General features: G+C 40.5%; 2 protein-coding genes across 4 annotated transcripts; both read left to right on the top strand.

Moving 5' to 3' along the window:
• Positions 1-552: 552 nt before the first annotated feature.
• eif3c (eukaryotic translation initiation factor 3, subunit C) lies at positions 553-14,488 on the top strand. Of its 2 annotated transcripts, none has more exons than XM_049015814.1 (23): positions 553-763; positions 1,653-1,786; positions 1,870-1,935; positions 2,605-2,794; positions 2,922-3,047; positions 3,833-3,884; positions 5,137-5,267; positions 5,798-5,925; positions 6,166-6,313; positions 6,425-6,522; positions 6,718-6,859; positions 6,993-7,118; positions 7,224-7,317; positions 7,444-7,631; positions 8,342-8,566; positions 9,128-9,319; positions 9,533-9,704; positions 10,045-10,204; positions 10,368-10,433; positions 10,534-10,621; positions 10,812-10,977; positions 12,294-12,335; positions 14,100-14,488. In XM_049015814.1, the coding sequence occupies exons 2-23, from the start codon at positions 1,686-1,688 to the stop codon at positions 14,174-14,176; spliced, it is 2,778 nt and encodes a 925-aa protein (XP_048871771.1). In that variant the 5' UTR covers positions 553-763; positions 1,653-1,685; the 3' UTR covers positions 14,177-14,488. The 2 variants fall into 2 exon arrangements, with proteins under 2 accessions (XP_048871771.1, XP_048871770.1); XM_049015813.1 differs by having other exon boundaries at positions 554-763; positions 1,668-1,786.
• A 2,523-nt stretch (positions 14,489-17,011) lies between these two features.
• prodh2 (proline dehydrogenase 2) lies at positions 17,012-24,986 on the top strand. Of its 2 annotated transcripts, XM_049015816.1 has the most exons (12): positions 17,012-17,149; positions 17,604-17,990; positions 18,667-18,857; positions 19,574-19,697; positions 19,779-19,850; positions 19,935-20,015; positions 21,821-21,964; positions 22,300-22,466; positions 23,460-23,570; positions 23,733-23,821; positions 24,325-24,554; positions 24,804-24,986. In XM_049015816.1, the coding sequence occupies exons 2-11, from the start codon at positions 17,748-17,750 to the stop codon at positions 24,513-24,515; spliced, it is 1,413 nt and encodes a 470-aa protein (XP_048871773.1). In that variant the 5' UTR covers positions 17,012-17,149; positions 17,604-17,747; the 3' UTR covers positions 24,516-24,554; positions 24,804-24,986. The 2 variants fall into 2 exon arrangements, with proteins under 2 accessions (XP_048871773.1, XP_048871774.1); XM_049015817.1 differs by lacking the exons at positions 23,460-23,570; positions 23,733-23,821; positions 24,325-24,554; positions 24,804-24,986 and adding an exon at positions 22,615-23,440.
• Positions 24,987-26,705: the final 1,719 nt, after the last annotated feature.

The following is a 26,705-nucleotide window of genomic DNA, read 5'->3' as shown; positions in this document are numbered from 1 at the left end:
TTGATTATTATGTTAAACAGTCCTGAACATACATCTCGCCTCTTCCGCAAATGAAGCGCGACGTCCCGAAAATCTGTGATTTCGATATTCATTGGTGGGAAAATAAGGCGGCAAGAAGTTCCACTGGTGTCCTGCTCACCCGCCCATACCTCAGTCCGGAATACATATATGCGGTATTACCGTAATGCTAGCCATGCACTGGCCAGCACCTCGGCCCTCTGATGCTTCTCATCTGCCTCCTTGACATCAATATCCCTAAGGTGAGGTGTCTGACACTAATTATATTAGACTATTTGTTTTAAGAAAAATAAAAACCTTTTGTGCCATGAATGCAAATAATATTTCAGAAATGGCAATTCAGTAAAAAGCCCAATTAATAGAATATCCGGAATGGTAACAAGTGCAGCTCGGTGCTCCATAACATTAAATTGCAATATTAAGAATAAGAAAAATTAACCAAGGGCCATGGGTTGCACGATTGTCACCTTAATATAAGGGTGAATTAATTAGTATTGTATAAGTCGTACATAACACGGCGATATATTCCGTCACAGCCCATGATTATCTTCGTTCTTCACCGACGGAGCCCTAACGACAGTCCCCAGCAGTAGGCGCCCGTGTACGTCACTTCCTTTTCCGCCGAGCGTCCGACCGCTCATGCAGCGTTTCCCTACACGCATCCTTAAGACTAACTGGCAATATCAGTACGCGAGTTTTAAAATCTTCTTTGCTGACGGATTGACAGCATTTCTTGTGGACGCAGGTGAGATGGAGTCCTCGAATTGTGGTTCGGAATGAGCGCTCGAGGGTATGCGGTGTTTAGGCGCGGTGCCGGTGCTGATAAAGGCCTAGCCTTTATCAACCATGTAGATGTCCAGGCCTGTCGGCTGCGCAGATAAAGCGCGTGCACTTAGCCTATGCAGTTCAACTTAGTAAATTCCACTTTTGTATAATTACATACGTTGTGAATTTATACGTTGCTTATATGTTATACGATTGACGCGGCATTAAGATTGCTCCCTTTGTCGAGGTTGATTTCTCGTTATTCTAGTTATATCGCCCTTTTACCTTTATATTGGGTAGCTCCTAGGCGAATGATGATACCGACTAATCTTAATTGCATTTCCCAGATGTTTTTGAAAATGTAAAGGACTTTATTTTGGACTGTGTCGGGATGAGTTATTTTTTTCGAGCATATGCCAGAAGGAGTTTAGGTTCTAGCTAAGTTCCTTTGGCTGGCATGAAAACCGCAACGGGGGCTGTGTCCGAACGTGTTATGTTCGGTAGTAAGGAAGCTGTCAGGCTACAATTTTGGCCAAAAGTAATAATGTTAAAATTGATATTTAAAAAAAATCTTATGCCGCTTTTTGTTACGTACTTGAGACTTTAATAACAGGTATCACGAAATTAAATGTGCAGCTTATTCATTTTAAAATGTGTATATGACTATGAATGTAACATTAATAAGTGTGAAAATATATAATGTCAGGAAGTCTACACGCAAAGGGGTATACATGTATATTAAAGTATTTCAGTGACGTTTATTGTTATTGTTATTTATTATTATTGACAACAATAGTAATATTTAAATCAAGCCTTAAGTTCAGTTTCACATGTCAAGCAAAGAAGGGGGTTTAATGCAGTGATGGTAGTTTGTTTCTTTACAGCATCAGCTTCCTACAGCAATGTCTCGCTTCTTTGCGACTGGATCTGACAGTGAGACAGAGGAGTCCTCATCTGGGGAGGAGGTCATTCCCAAAACCACTGGGACCACCTTCACTAAACAGTTCGTGTCTGCCCGTCACCTGGGTTCCTCCACTTGTCCTTTTGTGCCGCCTCTGCTGTTTCTCACTCTGCTGTCTTACTCAGGTCTCTGCTGCTAAGCGACGATGAAGAGGACACCAAAAGGGTGGTGCGCAGTGCCAAGGACAAGAGGTCAGTTTTTGTGTTGAATGCAGCACAAGTGTATGTATCCTGTTAGTGATGTGATTATTTGGGTTGTGTGAATATGTATTGTAAACTTTAAAATTCACAAGTTGCTTCATAAAGCACAATCGTTTCTGTAACTTGTTTACTGGCAGTATAAGCATGCAGTTAGTCTCCTGGTTAAAACCACATACTCTGTTTGGAGGGGATTCTGTGTTGAGTCTGAGGTACTCAACCCAGTTACTTAACTGGTTGTGTTATTGCTAAGTCATCCCAGCAAACTGGCTGTGTTTATGTGCCTGATTGATAAAGCATATGTTAGTGATATTTTGAACGATTAATTGGGATTACTGCTGCTCTGTTGGGGACATGGCTTCAGGGCAGATTACAATATGAACAAATGATGGCAGAATTGCAGCCCTTGTGCAATTCAGTTAAATAATGATTACGCTGGTAAACAGGTCACTTAATGCTTATTTAGTAAATGTATGGTCTGCCTAACATTACAGGACAACCAGTTGGTCAGGCTGCATATTTTGGTTTTTTGGAGGCTTCATTTCTGCATTTTCTGGGTTTGGTCTACTGCACATAATGTTTAGTGTGAGGTTTGTTGACAGTTAATTCCTCCTCTTCACTGTCACTAGCACCAGTATGCTAACTGCCTAATTTTGGCCCCAGGTTCGAGGAGCTTACAAACCTGATCAAAACTATCAGAAATGCCATGAAGATTCGGGACATGTCAAAATGCTTGGAGGAGTTTGAGCAGCTATGTCGGGCATTTGTTAAGAGCAAGAATATTGTGGACAAGGAGGGTGTTCCTAAGTTCTACATCCGGCTTCTGGCTGACCTTGAGGACTACCTGAATCAGGTGTGAGACGTGCAGATCTTGTGTTTAATGAGCTGGGAGTTGATGACTTCAGTGTTACAATGTAGCTCCTAATTCAGATATTGGGATTTGACATTCTGACAGAATAACCATGTCTTTCCTGCAACAGTTGTGGGAGGATAAAGAAGGGAAGAAGAAGATGAACAAGAACAACGCCAAGGCCTTGAGCACCCTGCGACAGAAAATCCGCAAATACAACCGTGACTTTGAAAATGAAATTAACAACTACAAGGAGGTACGTTCTGTGGGTCAGCCGAATGAGGAAATGCATGTTAAAAGCACCCTTTCTTTGGTTTATATTAATTGTGCAGAACATTGGAGTACAGTTAGCATTGTGTCTGACATCCATAGTCATACTACTGACATAATTGGTTCAGCTGCCAATGCTGATTTTAAATTAATGCATCTTCCAGATTATTCAATTTTAGAATAGTAATAAAATATTTCATTCAATATCATAAACTCAAATCATGTCTAATTATTTCTTATATATTTGTTTTGGCATTAAACTCATCTTAATGTTAGTGTACTTTGTAAATATGTCAGATTTATGTGAAGTTTGTAATCTGACATCAAAATATAGACATTGCAAAATGCAGTTTGGAACACTTGCAGAAACATTATAAAAGTACATAGTAAGCAATGGTGGAAGTTTGTTTTGATCCCAGATATCTGATCACCAAAGTCTTGGCTACATGAAGATGACTAAATGTTGTAGCTGCAACATTCAGTTGGATAAATAAGAAAAACCTAACTCATGTCACTATTTCTGGGCTCCTTCCTTTGAATATATAGCAACTTTCATGTGTATGCATGAGCCAATCACACCTGGCCACACCCCCCGCCTCCCCCTTTTATAGCGACGATGCTGTCAACCCCAGAGGGTTAAGGGGGGGCTACCTAGAGTAAAATCCCATGGATCTTCTGTCTGTCCTAAGAATAAGCTGTGAGTGATTGTTTCTGCCAAGCTCATGCCCAGCACAATGAAATGGCACTCTAACGTATTTCCTCTGTTGTCAGAATCCAGAGCAGTCCCCCGACGAGGAGGAGGAGAAAGACGAGTGGCCTTCAGGTGAGCTGATGTTGTATTTCTGTGAATATTACATAGGTGCCGAATTTATCCCCATCCCTTAGTGCCCTAATTGGCTTTTGTATTGCGCCCTGGTTGTACAGTGTAGTGCACTAGGGGTTTTCCGTAACACATTCTGAAAACTGTGACATGTGTTGCATGAAATCCTGCAGTATATCATCATGAATATTGGGGAGTAAATGTATTCATTAAATTCCCAAGCCTCTAATTAGATATGGCATGATATTTTGTCCAGTCCTATACCGACATTAAACTGATATCTGATTTTTTTCTCCCTTTATCAACTACTAAGCCTTAAATGAGATTTGTACCAATACTTTTTAATTAACATGGCAAATTGGCAACTGTCTGCATTTAGTGTTGTGCAGCATTGCTTCAGTAGGAAAATATAATGGTCATGTTGCTCAAACAAAAGGTATGCCAGTACAGTGTGGGAACACATCCACAGCCGACATGATTTACACAAGTCTCCTGCTTGGTTTCATTCAGTAACACCGAAAAAGGATCAGAAATATTTCTTAAAGGGCAAATTCTGCCATCTCTTGCCAAATATAATAAAGAATCAATCAAAAATATCACTCTATACTCCAGCTAACCAGTTCTAGTTATAAATTGCACAGATCTCCAGTATAAAATATGTAATGGGCCTCAGGTAACTTTTAAGTAGGAAATAATTAATTAATTAAACTTTAGAAAGAATACAAGACATCTAGTTTGTTCAAATTTTACAGTGTTCAGACTTGAGAAATCAGCACTGGTCTTACGTACATTGCACTTTGCAGTTTTGCTTTTTTCTCTTTTTAGTGTGAAATTAGCGTGTTAGTGTGAAATTTATTGTTGTTGGGTTAGTTTTTATTTTATGTGAATTTAAGTATTCTGTATTTATATTTAGTGTTAATGTAGGCCTGTTGTTCAAGCCATTCTTTAATATCGTCAGCCTTCATTTTGTGCTTTTTTTTTCTTTCTTAGAAGTCCTGATTCAGGCACCGATTTAACTGGTTTTTGCACCAGTACCAGGAAAAAATCAAAATGATAACCAACCCTACATATAGTTGGAGATGTTAGTTATCTAAATGGATCTTTTGTTTTGCAGGTTCGCGACGTTCTCTGTTTACGTTGGTCATAGTCATTGTTGAATTATTTCATAAATGCTCTCTAAAGGCTGTGGTATGTGTACGACCCCAGGCCCTTAATCATTTTTGAGGACCTTTCTTTTCCTGCTCTTGGTACCCAGGTTCGTCTTCAGAGAGTGAGGACGACGAGGACAAAGGAGAGAAGGTAGCGAAGAACAGAAGCTCATTCCTGAAAAAGAAACCCAGCAGTGAGCCCCTTCCCGATGCCAAGAAGTTCCTCAAGGGGGCTGTGGTAAGATAAGGGGTCACTGTTGGCAAGTTAGCTGCGACTAAGGAAAAATAACATTTTCATTGAACGTTATATCTCTAACACTTGCATGTTCTTTGGTCCGTAGGCTCTGTTTACCTTAGTATCACTTAATTTGTGTCCACACTTGGACAAGTTTAGTATTTTTCATCAGAACAAGGGTTCTCAGGAATTGAATTGACGGAAATAGCTTTCCTTAAATGTTTTTAAATGTATGTGACTTTATCCAATAAAGTTTTGACTGACTAAACTCTCTTAAGGAAATGCTATGTAACTGGGATGCATAAAGTTTAATTTCAACATCAGAGAAGTACGGTAATTGGTGCTAATGGGTATATGGGGCCATTGTGATGTTTCAGATCTGTAGGTTATTTGCTCTGCAATAATTTGACACAAACCAGTTCATGTCATGATGCAGACAGAATAAAAGCGATTTATTCATTTGAGCTTTGGGAGGTGAACCATGGGGAAACTAAAAACCTTTTTCCTTTTCTTGATATGCTGTGAATTTTCAGGATGAAGAGTCAGAGAGTGAAGATGAGGAAGATGATGAAGACTGGAGTTCAGACACAGCAGAAAGTGGCAGTGAGAGTGAAGATGACGAAGGAAAGAATGCCTCCCTCGCTGCGGTTTTCCTCAAAAAGTGAGTCTCCTTCGCTCCCGTTCTCCCACTGTGTTTCTGTGGCCTTGTGTATTAATTTGCATGGTGGTTAGACTGTTACTATCTCTGTCAAGCTTTTTCTCAATAATGTTTTCTTTGTGCCATTTTCCATAAGTTTTTGGTGTAATTTTTTTAAACCAAGAATTAAATATTAAAAGGAAGCATAAAAATAGCAGGTTATATTATTTCTACATTAATCCAAGTTGTGTTTCCCTCTTTCAGGACTCAGGAGCCTGACAAACAAGCTGCTGGAAAGAAGAAAAGGAGACCAAAGAAAATTGGGCAGCAAGATGAGGAGGGTGAAGAGGAGCTAGGTGACGAAGAAGAGAGTGGTTGGAAGAAGGTCAAAGGCGGCGTGCCCCTGGTCAAGGTAGCGTGGGGGGGCTGCATTTCTGTATTTGACTGATGCAGGCCTCCTGTCTACACTGATTATATTCATCACAGCTGTTTTTTTTCCCTTGTGCTTTATTTTTGGCAATAGCCAAGGATGTTTCCCAAGGGCACTGAGATAAACACTGCTGTTGTTGTCAAGAAGTTGAATGAGATCCTTCAGGCTCGGGGCAAGAAGGGAACTGATAGGTATGACCCCTTCCGTCCTATAATTGTTTGCCTGAAAATAGAACATCTGATTGCAGCTGCTTCTGCAGGTGAATGACTCCTGTTGGGGAGCAGTGTGCATCTGAACACACACCTAAGCCAGAGCGTTGTTGCTGAATGCCACCTGAGCGACTCTACACTGATACTGACTTGTATCTGTTTTCTACCCACCCCCAGAGCTGCCCAGATTGAGCTCCTCCATGCTCTTGCTGGAATTTCCAATGAAAACAACTTAGGAGAGGGAATTCTGGTCAAGATCAAATTCAACATCATCGCCTCGCTCTACGACTATAACCCCAACCTGGCTGCTTTTATGAAGGTAAGGCTCTGGATTGCTTCCATGGAGTATTAAATTTGGACCTTTTCCAGCAGTACTGGGAAAATTCAACTTGAATATTTTGAATTGTGCAGTCTTTGTTATAACGTGCTGGATATCTCTCTTCCTTTTTCAGCCTGAGATGTGGAAGAATTGTCTAGATTGCATCGATGAACTGCTTGATATTTTGTTTGACAACAGTAACATTTTCATTGGGGAAAATATCGCAGAGGACAGTGAAAACCTCGGCATATCTGATCAGGTGAGAAGCATCAAATTCAACTTTAAATCCACACTGATCTGTTACTGGAGAAGGTTAAATAACTGAAAGGGGTGGATCATCTGAAGATTGCTGTTGCACTTGCAGCCATTCCGGGTTCGAGGTTGCATTCTGACTCTGGTTGAAAGGATGGATGAGGAGTTCACCAAAATCATGCAGAACACTGACCCACATTCGCAGGGTGAGCTGCTTTGGATTTTCCCCACAATATTGGAGTCATCGCTCCTTATCTGGGTTTTTTTTATGTTTCCTTTTGGTTCATATCTTGCTTTTTTTTTTTTTATTATTTTAACGTGTCTCACATCAGAGTACGTGGACAACTTGAAAGATGAGGGTCGCGTGTGCGGGATCATCGACCGCTTGCTGCAGTACCTGGAGAACAAGGGCAGCACAGAGGAAGTATGCCGGGTCTACCTGCGCAGGATCATGCACACCTACTACAAGTTTGACTACAAGGCCCATCGACGCAGCCTGGGCCTGCAGGGGGAGTCCAAGGTACAGCATTAGGTTTGGCACATGCGCAAACATGCAGCGTACGTATGCGCAGTGAAAAGCTTTGTCATCTGCTTCTTAAAAGCATTCAAAAAGTCCTCATGCAAAAACCAAAAGAGAAATTAAGAATAAAATGTAAAAAGTAATAATATAAATGAAATTGTACGTGGTTTGGTCTAATAATTCAAAATAGCCATTATGATTTTTAACATATTCTGATTCTTCAGAAAGAACATTTCCTTGCCCGTTAATTATTTTTTGATGTGAATAAGGACAAATCTCACTGGATATTGTATTGCAACAGAAATGTATTAATTGTGTAATGCATGATTCAGAATGCATAATGTAGCTTAGTTTTCAGTTTTTAATGTTTCCTAATAGTCTTGCTGAGTGACAGTTTGTTGATTGTCATGAAAAAAATGTCTTAATTGGCAACTGATAAGTGAATGCATCTATCTGAACAGGCTTAATATTGCTTGTCAGATTTCTTGCCAAAAGTAAACAGATTTTTTAATTTAGCCATTTATATTTCTATAATTTTTAGTTAGCATTTTGCCATGAATTTCAATATCACTATAACATATGAAATTATAAATCATTAGTTGTATTGATTTGGTTATATGGGATTAGGGCATCAGTTGGCTGATATAAGAAATGAAATTGATTCTCAATCAATTCAAATGTTTAGTCCAGCTCTTTGAATCCTTTGCCAGTCTGAGCAAGACCAAGAGGAGAGCGAGGGGGAGGACAGCGCAGTGGTGATGGACCGGCTCTGCAAGTTCATCTACGCGAAGGACCGCACCGACCGCATCCGCACCTGCGCCATTCTCTGCCACATCTACCACCACGCGTTGCACAGCCGCTGGTACCAGGCCCGCGACCTCATGCTCATGAGCCACCTGCAGGACAACATCCAGCATGCCGACCCTCCAGTACAGGTAACATAAACCTCTGTGTCTATTCACTTAGCAGATCTTTTTGTCCAAAGGGACATACTAGTGAGGATTAGACTGCAGGGTCAGACCCTCCCTGGATAAATTGTGGTTAAGGGCCCAATGGTGACCACAGTCTGAGATTTGTACCAGCAGCCACCTGTTTACAGGGCTAGAATTCTAAGTTGCAGATCCACTCAATTAGTGCTGAACAATTAGTGTTGCGCACATCTGCACTTGGATGTGTATGTAAATGTATAACAATCTCCGAGGTTGTTGGTATAGTTCTGACCCCCAAATCTGTGTGTTTGATTTCCCTATTTCTCTCCCACAGCTTGTGATTTACTGAATTGGTGCCTGTAAATTTGTGCGTTTGTGCCCTGTGATGGACTGGCACCCTATCCAGTTCCTGGGATAAGTTCCAGGCTCACATTGACTCTGTACTGAATAAGTGATTATGGATGGGTATAAGGACAATAGTTAACGAGCATGTCGTTAATGTGATGGAAAATGTACACATGCAAAGCTAAAACCACATGACATTGTGTCTGTTTCCTTTTATCTTAGATCCTGTACAACCGCACCATGGTGCAGCTGGGCATTTGTGCCTTCAGACAGGGTATGATTAAGGACGCCCACAATGCCCTTTTGGACATCCAGTCGAGCGGCCGTGCCAAGGAGCTGCTTGGACAGGGTCTGCTGATGAGAAACATGCAGGAGAGGAATGCAGAGCAGGAGAAGATTGAGAAGAGGCGTCAGGTAACTGGGGAATTTTCAGCGGCTTGGAATGTTGGAACGTTGAATGCTGAAGCTGAAGCCATTGATTGTACTGTGACTGATGTGTATAATAAGTAGCTGAGCTGAGCTCGCTCGATGACCAGACAGCTGCCTTCTGCACAATGTCATCACTGTCATGTCCACCCATATCACGTGTCACTGACCCCCCCCCCCCCCCCACCTTCCCTCGGCCAGGTCCCCTTCCACATGCACATTAACCTGGAGCTGCTGGAGTGTGTATACCTCGTGTCCGCCATGCTGCTGGAGATCCCCTACATGGCTGCCCATGAGTTTGACGCCCGTCGCAGGATGATCAGCAAGCAGTTTCACCACCAGCTTAGGGTCGGCGAGCGGCAGCCTCTACTGGGTAACCGCCAGCCCCTATCATGGGGATCAATGATTCCTCCAGATCAGATGTGTTGTCATGCCGGGATTTCTCGCGTATAACTTGCCGTTGTTTTTGTTTTGCCATCGCTTTGTGTGAAGGTTAGCAGCTTAATAGAAATGCGAAAACGTTAAATGTAAGGATTACATTTGAGTTTTAAACACATTTTAAATTGGGTTCTATAATACTTAACACTCCCACCCTTTCGAGAAAATAGCCGACCTTGAGTGAATTGTCACGGTCTGCGACTTTTCAGATGTCAGGCTGAGAAACAGCAGGCAGTTAATGCAGGTGACGATCTGTCCTTCCCTGATTTCCTCAGGCCCCCCTGAGAGCATGAGGGAGCATGTGGTGGCGGCCAGCAAGGCCATGAAGATGGGCGACTGGCGCACATGCCACTCATTCATCATCAACGAGAAAATGAATAGCAAAGTGTGGGACCTGTTTCCTGAAAGCCAGAGAGTCCGGGAGATGCTGGTCAGGTAATTTGCTCTCCCCAGTGCATCACTGAGCTGAGGATGCTGGAAGTACAGTAGTGACTGCTCGCTTTTGAAGCCACCTTCTGTTACTGTAATTTGGTTCTTTGTAATTAATGCTGTGTACCCTTTTGTATCTGACTGGTAATATGTTTTGGATTGACTGCAGGAAGATCCAAGAGGAATCTCTGCGTACCTACCTCTTCACCTACAGTAGTGTGTATGACTCCATCAGGTATCATCCCACACCAACTCTTTCGCTCCCTGAGTGCCTCCCCTGATAAACTGTCAGTGTAGCTGTAAAATGTCATTGGGTGCTTTGTTCCCTCTTACAGCATGGAGACCCTCTCTGAGATGTTTGAGCTAGAGTTGCCCACAGTTCACAGCATCATCAGCAAGATGATCATTAATGAGGAGCTCATGGTAAACAACTTTGTGGTTAATTTCTCTGCAGTCTACCTTTCTAGGAAGGTAGATTGGTTTTGCATTCATTGTTATCTTTCAGTGTCTTAGTGTTACTGACAGTGTTCATGCAAATCATCTTTACTTCTGTAGTAGCTTTAGTAGCTGTGGTATCTTTTAGAGGTGTTACAGTGGACAGTATCTCCGCTAGGCATCCCTGGACCAGCCCACACAGACAGTCGTGATGCACCGCACAGAGCCCACATCCCTCCAGAACATGGCCCTGCAGCTGGCTGAGAAGCTTGGTGGGCTTGTAGAGAACAACGAGAGGGTCTTCGACCTCAAACAGGGCGTTTATGGGGGTTACTTCAACAGGGGTAAGTGTTACCGGCAGCGGTCATCATGAAGATTTCTTTTTGCCATACAGCCTTGATAGCTAGAGACTACAAAGAAAGGATACTGGGGGACAGATGGAATTTAAACCTGTTAAGCTGGACATACACTGTGCGATTTATTTGTTTTTTCCAGTCGTTTGTTAAACATCTAGCTCAAATTGTACGACTACATCACATGCGATAAAAAGGCAAAGCTCACGATTCATGTCCACACTCTATACGGTTCGATACTCGGGTGCGACCTTACTACTCGCACTAAATGAGCAATATGAGCACGTCGGACTCCATACCCTTAACTGTAAACGTCAAAAAAGAAACAGAAGAAGATGAACCCGCATCAGTGGCGATGCTCACCAAAGCAAAACGCGCTGAAAAATCCAAAAAGAAGAGGCGCCGGCGTGTATGGACACGAAGATGGCTGGGAAGACGTGGACGATACGGACTGTCCATTTTACAGTGGGAACTGGAGGAAAGCAATGACGGACAAATTACATTGCAGCCTGATACCTACACAGAACTTGTATTGCAAACAATAACATGTTTGCTTGCTTGTTCAAATGCTCAGGCCCGTTATGTTGTGTTTATTCAAGTGCAATTAATCACGGTCCTTAAATCTCAATGTTGCGTTTCGTCTGTAGCATATAAAATCCTATGACCAATGAGTTTCAGACAACAGGCTATAATAACATATTACACCTGTACTGCCTTGCTGTATTAATATAAGTTTTCCGTAAATAGATAGATGATATGAAGGGTTTTCAGGACCGTCTTAGAATGTCTGTGGAGGACTTGAGTTTCCTCCTGGAGAGGGTAACTTCACATATTATAAAGAGGGATACCCACCTAAGAAAGGCGATCAGCCCCAAGGACAGGCTTTTTGTTACAATACGGTTTCTGGAAACAGGCATGTGTGCGCACATATCTAATCTCATTTCTGAGTACTTCAGTTCTGTGTTCACACGTGTGCAGTGAGGATAACACACTCAGGTTAAAGTGGCTTGTGGCTCCGCTTCCACGGTGCGATATCCCCACGATGGACAACCAAAACTTCGAACAGGTTTGATTTTCTTACGATCATCCGATTGCCATTTGGGACCTGGTTGCAAGGGGTGAATGGGTGCTCCTTACATCCTGTACACTACAATATGCGATGCCCGATGAAGCTGAAGTTTTAGCTCGACCCCAGGAATTATCGAGCGAGTGAAAATCGGCTCAAAATTGGCCGAAAATCGCACAGTGCACAGCCAGCTTTATGCAGCTAAACAGACATATAAATGTTTGTTTTTTCTTTTTTCCAGACCAGAAAGGTGGTTACCAGCAAAAGCAGGGCTATCAGAGAGGTAAATATCATTGTCAATGCTTTGGTATGATGCAAAAAATTTAATCACTTTCTCCAGTCTCTGTGGTTACTTGTAATCCATGTGATGGGGAATTGCAGAGCTGTGACTGAAGCAGAGCTGCTTCGGATAAGTGTTGTCAGTTTTTGCGTACATACTGTTGTCTCTCTTTGTATAATGTTCTTGTAGTGGATGCAAGCCATTGAAACCAGGTTACTAAGGGGTTCATGAACTAATTTATTAATCTCTCTACTTCTAAAGAAATGTCTCTTCTCATTCAAATCAGTCATTAAAGCTGCAACTATGTCACTTAGTATGTGTGCATGCACAGCTAAGTCAGGCTACGGTAATAGCTCGACTTGCACATTTAATCGGGCTGCTGTCCTTGCCCCAGTGCATGGGAGGGGAATTGATTTATTGACCGAAGTATGTTTGACTCCACTGCAACAGCTGGCAATATATGTCCTTTAAGCTTTTTGGTATTTGGCTTTTTCCGGTTGATCTATTGCGTCAGACGTAAAAAATAATAAAATCAGCAATAAAGGATGTGTGGATAAATTGCGCACAAGCTTTAATTGTGATATAGTCAGAACAGATACAAGATCAATAGCATATCAAGAAATAAAGTGTTTTGTATAATATTATGACGGTACAGTATTGGAAATTGTTCAGATTTTGCAATGTGGTAAATATTGGGGCATTTATGAAAAAGGGGTTCAGCATAAATTTCTCACAAACCCATCTAGGAGTGATTTTAAACCACAAGGATGAAAAATTATTACGATTGTCTTGTTGAAAGCATGCAGTGCTCATGCAAAAGCAGTAGAGACTTTTTAAAACTGATTCTAAACATATGTTAGATAATCTTGAAAATGAATAATCATTAAAATTGCAAAACTTGTTGGGTTTTTTCTTATGACAGACTAAAAATGTTTTAACAAAGACTTAAACTCTCTGCACTGTAATATTCATACCAAATTGAAAGTCAGAAATAGCCTGATCTTAATCTAGCCGACTAGTGATGTAAGAATTGGATGTGCATAACGTGATGTTGGTATTAATGTTGCACGTCGTCCAGTCCTATAAAACACTACAGCCAATTCTCCAAGTACAAAATACCCTGCCGTGCATTGTGATGTCATGTGATGCCAGTGGAAGTTTATACACCAGTGTAAAACCAACACCTTTAAGTACCAAAAGTACTGTACCTGGTGCAGTGAAAAAGCACCTTTAGCTGAGTGTGGAATTGGGCAGCTTTATAGCGCTGTACATTTCGTATGTGCTGTACGTCCTCTGATATGCTGCGTGCTGTTTTATCTGTTACTACTGGCACAAAGCCCGGGGTGGGGGGGGGAGAGGACTCGAGCATGCACGAAGCGCCTAGGCTAGTTTGAGTCCGATTGAACGTATACACGCAGGAGTAAATCGACTCCCAATTGCATTATCTGGGTGTCTTAGTCTGACTAAGAGAAATTCGATTTTAGTGCGATTTCAGTCAAGCTAACGTTCACATGTACAAGTGCAGTTTTCGTCAGACTAACAGTAATTTGATTTTCTTAGTGTGCATGTAAATTTGCTCTGTTTAGTGTGGATGAGCCTTTTTCCTCTTTTTTTGTCTTCTCCTCCAAGTACTGTTGCATAACTGGTTTTCTAATACTTTGTCAATCATGTCTTTGTGTGTACCTGCCTCTTTCTGTGTAACAATGTGGGATTGTGTCTAATTACTGTGTGTTCACATTGCATTGACATCTGTTCTCTATCCCATAGACCAGAAAGGCGGGTACCAGCAGAAACAAGGATACCAGAGAGGTGGCTACAGGAATCAGGCTCAGAGCTCATATTGATCGGTTGGAACCTGCTCTTGGAACTCCTGAAGTCCAGTTGAATTTCCCAAATGAACGATCTTCATTTAATTACATTTGCGTTGTTGCCGGCTAAGGCATAAAATTATCTGCTCTTACATAACTGCCGTGACTCTGTGTTTTTTTTTTAGTCAGGATCTTTGTGGTACCAATTTTCCTTTGTTCAGCTACCGTTTAGAATGTTTGCAGGAACACAAACATTGTTACCTTTAGTTGAAATATTTCCCAAGGATTGTGAAAGTATCTGAGTGCGCAATTGAATTTTAACCACAAGGAATAAAGATTACTCATTCAGCTGCTCCGTGTTTTTGTCAAAAGCAACGTATGAAACATTTCTTAAACATGATGGCGTGACAATCAATGAACTATGGTTTGTTTCATGAATAGACAGTTTTAAAGAGACTTTGGTTTCATGGTTTGTGAAATTTATCTCAACTAAAATCTTGGGAGTTAGCTTCTCATCACAGAATCATAATGTATAGTGAGTTACTAAATACAGGTCTGATAAGTTACGACCAGTTCCCATGTTAAGAACGAGATCAGTTCCCTGTCTTAAAGTTGAATTTGCACACAAGTCAGAAAAAACGCATAATACAGTAATAGAAGTAACTACATACTGTACTGTACCTCGAGCCAAAGAACCACCAAAGCCGTGCAATGTTTTCATGAGTAGTAGTCTGTGCATTGAATATTATGAGCCTTTGTATTTATGTAATTTTTAATAGACTATTTTAGCCCATTCATATGAGTTTTCTGTAAGTCAGATGTTCTTAACCTGGGGACTGTCTGTCTGTATGCCTATGCAAGTTTGTATTTTTAAAACTCCCCCCTTGTCCAACGATCATAATATTGTAAAGACATAGAAATTTAAGGCAATCTTCCCTTGGAAGGATTTTCCGCCTCGGTGCACAAAGAGGCTTAAATTCCAAATTGACTTAGTTTGGGGATTTTAGCTGTGCAATGATCATTTAATATACTTCCAAGAAGACAATGATCACCACCCTGCCAAAAAAAGCAAAATGACAAAAAAAATTGTTTCAACAACTGGTTTATTGCTACTTTCAAAAGAGAGACCAATGTCTGGGTTTCATGTTTAAGGAGGGGTCCACAATACAGCCGCGGGGACATTATGTAGCCTCATGGTAGCTGTGATTAGTATCTGTAGGCAGATCTCATAACTACTGTGTCTATCTTCAGCTGTTTTGTTTATTACTTTCAATGTATGTGTTGTCTTCTATGTGTATAATACAGTTAGGTTAGAATTAGGTTAACCTAGAACCTATTGATCTTGAAGTGTTCTCGTTTTTTTCCACCCATTGAATGCATTATATTTTGATTACTTCTTGGTTTTTGGAAATTGCTAACTCTTAATATATTCCAGGGGAGTGGTATTACTTCAATTCCTGGCCAGGATTAAGTATACAGTAGATAATGAGGTAAGAGCATTGTGTATTACCACCTAATGACTCTTGCTTTATGACTAAGAGCTTGGCTTGGATAAACTGGCAACTGCCTTGTATTATGCAGTGATAAACTTTCTTGCAGCCTCTGAGTCAATTGAGTAAATGACCTTGGCTAATTATGCAAGCTGATCTGATGTGCTGACCTGACAACTTGTAGAGTGTCTGGGATGAATCACTCAATTAAACTGAGTCACTTTTCTGAATTAACCAACCAAGCTGATGTGCTAGTTCATGGTCCCTGAACAAGACTAAACTGGTTATGCATTGTATCTGTAGATATAGCTTTATTGGCCAAAAGCGAATCCTGTGTGTAATCGGTGAGACATAGATTATCTGGAGATTATAACTAAATGATTCAAAGCCAGTTCATAAACTGTAAATGATCTGATTTAATTAGGTAGGTCTAAAAAGTAAGTGCCTTTTTAGGAGCACTGAGGAATGCATTGAGAACCTTCAGCTGCGCAAATGGATTCCTTCTCCAGGACAGTGGGTGGTTTCTGACCCCACAATACTTTTTGGTACATTTGTTAGGTGAAAAAACAACTCATTTGGCAACTCAAGCTCATTTCACTTGCTCCTCCAAACCACCTGCTGCTTTCCCTTAGGTGTTCCTGACCCTTCATATCATTCCAGGTTCTCTTTCTATCACATTTCCCATGTGCTACTTTTTAGTTTGCTCCACATGAGCAATTTGAAAGTGAAGTTCAGTTTTTCAGTATTAAAACTAATAATCTGCTGTGTCTCACACCATAATGACTGCACCAGGCACCCATGAATGGCAGGCAAAAAAGCTGTATGAGCAGGTGAAGTCAAGGTCAAAGGGGCCCTCAAAATAAGTAGTGTTTTGCTGATTGGTTGGTTTCTATTCTGTTTTAGTTAACCTGGTCAAACCAAACTGACTGTCCTTACACTGCAATCTCAACCAACATGGATTTTGGAGGTTCCTGACTTCATTCACTGAGTTGTTCAAACAAATGTGTTGGGAAACACTTGCAAGGTTACATGGGCCAAGAGAGTGCTTTGAGTTCAATGGCAGAGCAAGAAGTTTGATTTTAATTATTGTGCGCTGTAAATTGTTAACATGCAGTTGAAAAATAACTTTACAAAATAAAGCCACTTTCTGGCACAAAAATCTCCTAACTGTAAGTGAATGTCCATGATAACCTAAGATTACATTTCATAGAGGAAACAGTGTTATTGCCACCCCCCTGAAAAAAAAAACATGGAGATTTCATAAGATACTGCTTTGCTTCAAGAGAAAAACAGAAAAATAAATATGATGCCCACTGACAAGAAATCTTCAAACTCTATAACCAATTTCTGTGTTGCAGTCATTCATTAACCAAAGTAAATGATTAACCGAATCGTGACCCAAAAAATTACTCCACCTCCTCCCCCTCTTAATTTCTGAAAGTCCCTATTTAAAACATTTTTTTTTTTTTGCTACTTCCAATTTTTGCAGCACATGGAACTGATTGTTTTGATCATTTAGGTATGTCTCTCTCTTTAATTAAATTCCAAATATTCCGGTTAGTCTAGGTGGTGTTTTTTTAGGGTGTACACAGAGGTTTACATGAAACCAAAATGCTGAGTATGAAAATTCCAGGTAAGAGTGTGTACACCCAAATACAGAATATATATTCAAGTCGTATTTTTTTCTGAATATTTCTTTGAAATTTATTCTTAGTACCTGAAGATTTTAGCCAAAAGATATGTATGCTTGCAGATATTTAGAGGTAAATGATGCATCTATTGACTGAAAATATTAACCTTGATGGTATCTGTGTCTATCTTCTTGGTTAATAGTTTTGTTTATAGAATTTTTTTTCATCTTTGTATTAAATATCATCAGTTTTAAGCATTTCCTTGTGTGACAAAAATTTTAAATGTGACCTGTTACTCAGACAATGAGGTGAATTTGTCTAATTGCACTTTTGTTCCCCTAGGAGAGGTCCCACACAGACTTGGACATTTGAACCAGCTAATTCAGAACATACACCATTGTATCTATAAGTCTTGTAAAATTATAGCTAACTTTCAAGCTATTCATATAGGGAGAAAGGTTACTTCTGAATATCAAATCATATGTGATGTCGACTCTTATTCGGCCCTCGCTCCATCACCTGTCAGTGCCTCTCTTGAGAAGAGCAGCTCCCAAAGTTTTCAATAGCGAGCACCTGCCTGCCCTTCATTCTTGCATGAGCAGCCTCCCACCTGACCTTAAGTTTGAGGACCCCAGCGCCTTCAGTGTGAAGAGTTTCAGGGAGCTCATGCGAGCGCTGGGGGTCTTTCAGCTGTGTTCCTTTCCCGTGCTGGTCAACAATTGTGGGAAGGTATGTATAATTTATTTGATATATTTGTTTTGTATTGTCTGGATTTATTCATAATGACTTGGCATAGGTGGGCTGGTTTGGAGTGACTTCACTAAATGTATTGATCTGTTGTTTAGCTAATTAAAAATAAAGTTGCCCTCCAAAGAATGGGGGTGGTGGTTGGGCATTAGAAAAAAAAATAAAGTAAAATATAATGACCGTTGGTCTCAATTATGGATTTATATTATGGATGCTATTGTAAAGACTTTCATTGTGTTAAATGCAACAGGATTACTTTGGTGATTTCAAAAGGCACTGCAATATAAATATATAAAAAGTAAACTACTGTACATATAAAGGTAAACATAGTGAAGTAGTCAAGCTGTAAGAGAGACAATAAAGAGGTGGACTATAAACAATAACAAAACAAAGTGCAGAAGCACCATTATTGTACATTATTTGCATATTACACATTGCTTAGTAATTCCTGTGAAACTGCAACAGTCGAGTATTGTACTTTTATTATGAAATATATCATTTTTGGGTCTTTGAATTAGCTGTGAGATAGCCTTTGGAAAGAAGCTTTTCCTAAACCTGTCCAAACTGGCATATAATCACTATGCATAAAAACATCAGTTTAAACAAAGTCATACTTCGCTTGTCTTTACGGCTCTTGCTGTCTGTCTTTCTCCCTCAGCTCCTGTCCGCTGCTCGCTCTATTCTGGGTAAACAAGGCTTCTCTCTGATCATGCGCCCCTCAATCTATGCCCAGTTTGTTGCTGGAGAGAGTGAGGGTGAAATTGCTGTTGCCATGGAGAAGATGAGGTCATTGGGTTTACGCACCATGTTGGCAGTACCCATTGAGGAGGACCTGGGAGAGAGCACTGGGTTTGATCATAAGCATTCATCCTCCACACAATTGTCTATTTCAGCATGTTTCACTCCTAATTGTCTTTTATTTGTATGTATTGAGCATTTGTGCTTTCATAAGCACAAATTCATAAGCACAGGGTTCAAGAGTTATTTGATTTTTGAAATATTATTAGCATTATTTATTTCCACTGTTATTGTTGTGTAAACACTATTTAAAATCAGGCTCAGTGTCCTTGTTCTACAACTGTGTTTTCATCAGCTTGTGCAATGCATTAAAACAGCAATGTGGTAAATTAGTTAAGCAGAAACACAGTGTTTTTAAGCAAAATATATGAACAACAGAAGAAACTCCAATGAGATGAATCCTGGGCAGGGGATTCAGAGGTCAAGGTTTGTTATGCTTGGAAAAGGATCCTCCTGGTAAAGAACAGAGGTAGTGGACGTTCTTATCAGCACCTTCTTCATTGCCATTTGCTGTATCACTGATGAAAAAAACCCACAGGACATAATAAAATTGTCGTCATTTTATTTTTTTATCCATTTGTTTTGTGGATTGTTTGTTTTAATTTTGCATTTACAGATGATATTGTGTATAGTACCAGACAGCTCATGAACTGTCTACTTACAGACCTGCAGGAATATCGTACGGAATGTTACCTACTGGTTGTCATCAGCCCTGTTCCTTCAGATTGTGTTGTCAGTGGTCTCATAAAAGCCATTTTCTATGTTAGGGAGCATCGCTACGATGAGAATCTGGAGGCCATGCTGCAGTGTGTGTACCTGTCCCATAGCAAAGCTTGCGCATATCCTAAGATGCAGCTGAAGATCACTGCACTGCTGAGCCCTGAGCTCTGCGTGAGTCACGCATCCACACACGGCCAAGGGACTGTCAACTTGGTGACCTATAAATTCATTGTATGTCTCCATTTTCTTCAGGTGAAGATAACCTCCAATCTGCCAGAATATCCGTTTGACCTGGCCGAGCTAGTCAAAGCAATGGATGGAGAGGTAAAAGACAATATGTATTAGTGTTTCGAGGTCATGGGTCATTCCTAGTCTAGTTATTGACTTATATTGATCTGTTCCCCTAAGCCTGTCCGCTTCCCAGGTTTAACTGAGGAGGAGAATGCACATTTCCACTGTGGCCTACGTCGGCTCAACAAGGTTGGAGAGGTAGGAAAGGACTGGCACTGCCTACTTGATCCTCATTGAACTATATGAACTGTCTGTCTGCTCAGGGTAGTTCCCTTCTTATGAGATGTACCACATGGCACTGGACTCCATACAGTGTGGCTGGGGCACTGGCTGCTCACTATATAACATGAGCTGCGGATAGGTATGCGAAAATGAATGGACAACTCGTCCCAAAATTAGAGTAACAGTACTGAGTGTTAGCAGAGGGAAGGGTGAAAGCAGACAAAATTTGACCTTGTGAATGTGATAAGTCAAAAAGAATTTGATGGATCTTATTACTGTTTCGCAAACATAAAATGGATGACAATCTACACCTGGGGTGTTTCTCAATATGCGTACTTGACCATACTTGTATTCTCGTGTACTTGTTTGATGTTATCTTCCATTGCTGAACGCCAGTTCCAACACTAAGAACAAAAGTAACAGTAAAAATCTCCGGATGTCTTTCTTGCCCCATCCCAAATATCAAGGATACATCAGTCGCATCCTCGCCAAACAAGACCAATCCCATGACTCATTGTGTCCCAAGTTGGTTCTTGGAAGGCAAGTTAGCAAGACTGGTCTTTCCAAGACCACAAGTATGACATTTGCATTCTTGGTATTGAGAAACACCCCTGATTTTGAGACAAAGTGCCTCAAAAATGAAGCCACAGTGGTATGTGGCAGCAAATGAAGGAAATAGCAGCTATTGTAATACAAGATACATGGCTCTTGTGAACACAGTAACTCTAAAAGTATTTTACAGATTTTTTTTTTAAATTTTAAGGTGACAACCTAAAAGTGATCCAGTTTTGAGACAGAACCAAAACTGAGGCAGCACCACATAGTGATATCAAACAAAGACAGTTTCAGATACTTGAACCCATTAGCACAACTCAAAAAATATTATTTGCAACCTTTGCAAAAATGGTGAAGGGCTCGATGTGGACGTGATTGAATTTTGAGACAAATCACACCAAAATTGAAGAAATTACGCATAGTGATAGCAAAGATACTTGACCTTGTCAATATGACAACTCAAAAATTTCATCCAATCTTTTCCAATTCCACCAAACTGAAGCAATGACATTTAGTGACAGCAAATAGAGCGTTTTTTTAAGTATGCAGCAGAATAGATGTTTATCAATATATATACCTGATCACTCTTAGCTGAGTTTCAGTAACATTAAGGAACTTGACAACTGGTAACAACTTCTCCATTTTTTAAGATCATACTTTAATACTTGTTTCAAGAGTAACAAAACAACTTATAATAGGCTTATAACTGACACTTTCATTCTTTTTTTTGGTCGCAGTTATTTGTATTAGACAAGTAGTTATGACATATCACAATTAAAACCCAACGACTTTGAGTTCCTTCATCTAGTATCCAGTAGGATGCTCCAGTAGGATGCATCCAGTAGGATGCTCCAGTAGAATGCATCCAGTAGGATGCTCCAGCGCTCCCTATTGTCTGTTGCATCAAAGAAAAACACAGCATTATGTTATCTCGCTATGGCTCAGACACCTTCATGAGTATTTCTCTAAAAATACTACCAATAATAGCAGTTGATAGCTAACAATGATACAAAAGAACTTAATAGTATATTGGTTATTGCGACTTTCATCTCCCTAAGCTCAAAATGTCTTTTCACAGCCCTGCAGGTATGTATACACTGTCTTTAATAGGCTGATAATGGGTATTGTCATTAATATATATGTAATACCCAGGGCTAGGGAGTGATGTGTGACAACACACAATGTATCAAGGTGACAGAATTTAACAGTGGCTGCAATTCCAACAGGCCAGTTTCTCAAAGGTGCGAGTTTTGGTTGATGCTGAGTACACCTATATGAACCCTGCCTTGTCCCTTGTCACTATGGCAATGATGAAGAAGTTCAACCAAAAGGAGCCTTGGGTCTGGAACACGTTTCAGTGCTATCTTAAGGTTTGTCTACTCTTATTTTTTTTCGTAACTATATACAGGCTGTTCTTGAATAAACTGTAATCTGTAAACTGTAAGTCAGATTAATATTCCTATATTAACTATTCAAGACACCAGAAAAATAGACACGTGATGCAAATATATACTAGCCAATATTGAATAAAATAGAGATTTTTTCCTGTAAGTCAAGAGCTGCCTGTATGGTTAACATTTTGTTCTAATTTACAATTGTCATTTTTTAATATAGTATTTTATAAGATGGAAACAAAATAAGAATATTGGATGCAAGTAAATATTTATATTTATGTCCTTTACTCATTGGCTGATATCCTGCCCAGGAATCAAGGTCTCTTTTACTTGATGCAATCAGTCAGTCTGTGAAGCATTCATTCTGCCTTGGAGTCAAGCTTGTGCGAGGAGCTTACATGGACAAGGAAAGGAAACTGGCTAAAGGGGAAGGCAGACCTGACCCCATTCATCAGTCGTGGGAGGACACCAATGCCAGGTGACCGAGGAACTGCGAATGTATTTGGTTTATTCAAGGATATAAAATATATGATGCAACTCTTGATGCAGCAGACTCGTCTTTCACTAGGTGTGAAAGAGGAAGAAACACCCATTTGCTAGTTTTATATATGAGACATCTTTTCTAGGTCAAACCTGTTTTCACATATGAACTTCGGACACTGCATGAAGAATGAGGTCAGGTCATTTTCTGGAGCTGCCCTTTCGTACATGTGGCACACAACTGGGGATTGTTTGTGTCAGATGCATTCACACCTACTAGAAATAGTTCAGCTGGATTAGACAAAGGGTGGGGCTTGGGTAGAGCATGCAGGAGGCAGGACGTGATGTAAAACACACCCTGCAGAAATGGAAGTGCTTTGTCTACAGGACTACTGATAGAAAGTCCTGATTCATGTAATCTCTCCAGTTACTCATGTTATCTTAGGGTTTTTTTGTGACTGACCCTTCTTCTTCACCGTCGGATGTTTCTTCTGTTTTTGCATGAGTCACATGATACAAACGTCGTCAATGCACCCACTTGCTAATAGTGAATTGTCCGGAATTCTCCTTGTTCCAATTACACATGGGGGATCATTTGGGAATTAGCCTTTGTACTAGGGAACTAGCAGGGTAAAGTCTGTTTAATGTCTGGTATGACATTTGGACATTTGCGATCATACATGCAGTCCCTCCGGGTTATGTCCAGAAAGGTTCAGGGTAGCAGTGCATGTCTGATTGAGGCTCAATATAATAGATGTAGCTGTGATATTACAGGGATACTTGGTGCAAACCTTGATAAACTGCCTATACCCTGTTGCCACATTAAGGGATCTCACCTGGCTTTCTGTGCAGGGCTGTTCATCCCCCTCCTCTAGGGCATTCTGAAATGGGAATGGAGGTGCCGATAGACTGGAGATGGAAGTTTTACTTAATATTCCTCAGCATACACTTCTAATGTCTATTTGTCATGTTGTGTTTTATGGGTTTCCAGTTACAATGGATCAATGGACATCATGCTGAATATGATCTCCCAGAATCCTCAGCGTTACCAGATTATTGTGGCCACACACAATGAAGAATCAGTGAGACATGCAGTTTCACAGTAAGAGGGAACTACCATATGCACAATACTGCCAAATTCAAATATGAACTTATTCTCTCTCTTCTCCCTCTAAGTAACAATTATAATAGATGACAGTGCTGACAGTGTATAGTGTTAGGCTGCTCATAGCAATAATTCAAACCATTGGTATCTCTCCCTTAGAATGGTGAAACTGAGGATAGACAAGCATGCTGGCTCTGTGTGCTTTGGACAGCTACTGGGGATGTGTGACCATGTCTCTCTGACACTGGGTAATGTTTTGCAGTGTGTGGCTATGAGCGTGGTGTGTGGCTCAGTGGGTAAAGCATGTTGCTTGTGTTCGGAAGGTTTCTGGTTCAAATCCCATGGTTAGCAGAGTGATTTCACTGTTGGGCCCTTGAACGAGGCCCTTAAACCCCAATTGCTCCAGTGACTTTCTAACCCTGCTCTCTCAGTTGTACATCGCTTTTGATGAAAACGTCTGCTAAATAAATAAAATGCGAATGAATTAGATTGTCATTTACTATCAGTACCACTTGTACAGCAACGCTGTGAGGTAACTTGATTAATTATTGTTATTTAAGGGCACAGTACGTATGATGGCTATGGCACTTTAAAAAGACACTTCAGTCGTACAAATAAACTATCAATGAATCTTTCAATAGAGGCAATAAGTCTGCACAGGACTTACTGGTGTGCATTATTATATTGTATGGTGGAATTTGTGATAAATGTATTACTTCTGAGGCTTTATGCTCTGTGTGTACTCACTTAGCTCAGCACGGTTACTCGGTGTACAAGTCCGTGCCCTACGGCTCCGTGGATGACACGCTGCCCTACTTAGTGCGCCGGGCCCAAGAGAACCGCACCGTCCTGCAGGGCATCCGCAAGGAGCGGGACCTGCTGAGGCAGGAGCTGCGGAGGAGACTGAAGGAGGGACTGAGACTCCGGAGGCAGGTGGTGTGACTAGAGAGAAGGGGAAGGAGGACCTGAGAGAAAAGCCAGGCGAGTGAAGGAATCCACAGTTACAGGGAGGGGGGAGGGGAGACAAGACTAGGGGAGACTATGGCTAAAGATTAGCCAGGAAGCGAAACAGGCATTTCTGGAGGGGATGATAAAAGTGAGATTCTTTAAACATTTAAAGGCAAAAGAGAGTTCAAGATGTTTTTTTCCTTTTGAGTAATATTGTAGGTCAGAATTTCCAGCCTGGTCCTTGGAGACCCTCAGACAATCCACGTTTTTGTTCCCTCCCAGCTCCCTGCCAGAAGCCCGAATGTGTATTGCCTTGGCATCCCGGAGGACCAGGTTGAGAAACACTGCTGTAGATGAAGTTGGGTGGGAAAACATGTAAAAAGACATTAAGTGTGTCCATTTGAAACTGTTAACTTTTACTACCAGTTTTGTTACCAAAATGAAATAAAAACTGCATCTTACTAATGTTGTTCTCCAGAATCCTGGAATTTTTATTACCTCGCTCGCTACCCCTGCCTTTGCTTTCTTAGAAAACATTTGTCACCAAATGGATAAATGTGGTTAGTGAGAAGTAATTAGCACCTTGTCACTAATTACCTCTTGATTTGCATTCCTCACTCAACACAAAACAGTGAACAAATGTTATAATCTTTTTCGTATTCTTCAAGAAACCAAAAATGTTCACAGAATGCAGATATGTACACAAAATATTTGCACACTTGATACTGGAAACAACATGAAATTAATATTTATTTTATATATGTGTAAATGTATATGTATGCGTATAGAAATTTCATGATCCCAGTACAGAAGCCTTCAGCAATGGTTACATTGGCAGTGGGTGGAGCTGCGGAAACAAATTAAAAGATCACCCAATATTTTTTAGCAATTCAGCATTTTTAAATGGTTTATTTGTGGTTCTACTGGCAGAAGGCTATGCTCACAATTTCTCAGGCAGCAGTACACAAGAATAAGGTGAAGCAGGAGACTGACCAAAAACTGACCAGACTGAGAATGACCAGAAACCAGCCTGGTAAAGTGCGTAAGTGACTTTCTAATGCCAGAGATGCCTGTTAACTTATCTTACAGTTTCTCATGAATCGTACAATGACATCAAGTGACCGTCAGTAGGAATTACAAACAGTAAGTGCAGTTGTGAAGTGCACTGCTAGGACAGTTCATATCAGGCTCCTAGAAGCAGGGTTGAAGTCCCATAAAGCCAGGAAGAAGCTCTTCATTAATGAGAAACAGAGAAGAATCAGGTCACAGTTTGCAAAAAATATATATATTATTCACAGAAGCATACCCATAATTTTAGAAATATATGAAACAAAAATTGTCCTGAGGTCTCTTCATTTTTCTGTGGCTGTATAAATGAAATAGTTACCATGCAATTCCCCTGAACCAAAATAACCAAATAAATGAAAGTATTGTGTTTGACATTAGTATTGATTTATACAGATTGTTTTAAACAGGGTCATATAGAGTTTTGTGATACATAAATTCACCATGAAAATAGCTCCCTAAATGGTTAATTATAGTACAAAATTATAAAATGTAATCTATCAAGGAAATCAGCAATTTACAAAAGAATAAATCCCTGAAGAAACAATTTATATAGTATAAAGGCATAGTCAAGAAATGTGGGTGTAGGTTTAAGTCTTAAGATATATAAATGGATAAAGGTTGCATGTTGAATATAATTGCAATGACCTTAAACAATAGACTATTGAGGTTAAAAGATGTATGAAAAGATTGCATAATAAGATCATTATTAATCGTTGTCAGGGTCACAGGGGGCCTGGAGCCCATACCAGACAGCATGGGGGATAAGGTTGCCAAGGGGTGCCAATAGCCTGCCTGCATGTCAATGGACTGCTGCAGGAAGCCAGAGAATCCAGAGGTGCGAGACAGCAGCATTACCCACTGAGTCACCAGGCCACCCACTTAGTCTACATGGTGTTCAAAATCATTTAAATAGTTATTCTCCCCCAGCTGCCAATGCATAATGCATGCAAGGTATGAGCACAAATAGGTGAGGACCAAAGCGAATGTCCACCCATCCATTTTCCATAACCACATATACTCTGATCATTTTATCAACTACATGCTGATAGCTAATACTTAATTGGAACCCCTCTTGCCTCCAAAACTGCTTCAAGGATGGAGGAGTTGTGTGTTCAG

Source organism: Brienomyrus brachyistius, chromosome 5 (assembly GCF_023856365.1).
Source record: "Brienomyrus brachyistius isolate T26 chromosome 5, BBRACH_0.4, whole genome shotgun sequence".
Lineage (NCBI taxonomy): Eukaryota > Metazoa > Chordata > Actinopteri > Osteoglossiformes > Mormyridae > Brienomyrus > Brienomyrus brachyistius.
This window is presented reverse-complemented; position numbering and strand designations above follow the sequence as displayed.

Bases quoted from the DNA above. Each gene is read 5' to 3' on its own strand.
- eif3c (XM_049015814.1), top strand. From the start codon at position 1,686: ATGTCTCGCTTCTTTGCGACTGGATCTGACAGTGAGACAGAGGAGTCC. The intron at 1,936-2,604 runs GTCAGTTTTTGT...TTTTGGCCCCAG, and splicing joins CGCAGTGCCAAGGACAAGAG to GTTCGAGGAGCTTACAAACC. The intron at 10,622-10,811 runs GTAAACAACTTT...TATCTCCGCTAG, and splicing joins TCATTAATGAGGAGCTCATG to GCATCCCTGGACCAGCCCAC.
- prodh2 (XM_049015816.1), top strand. From the start codon at position 17,748: ATGTCGACTCTTATTCGGCCCTCGCTCCATCACCTGTCAGTGCCTCTC. The intron at 23,571-23,732 runs GTAAGAGGGAAC...TCTCTCCCTTAG, and splicing joins GTGAGACATGCAGTTTCACA to AATGGTGAAACTGAGGATAG. The intron at 23,822-24,324 runs GTAATGTTTTGC...GTACTCACTTAG, and splicing joins CCATGTCTCTCTGACACTGG to CTCAGCACGGTTACTCGGTG.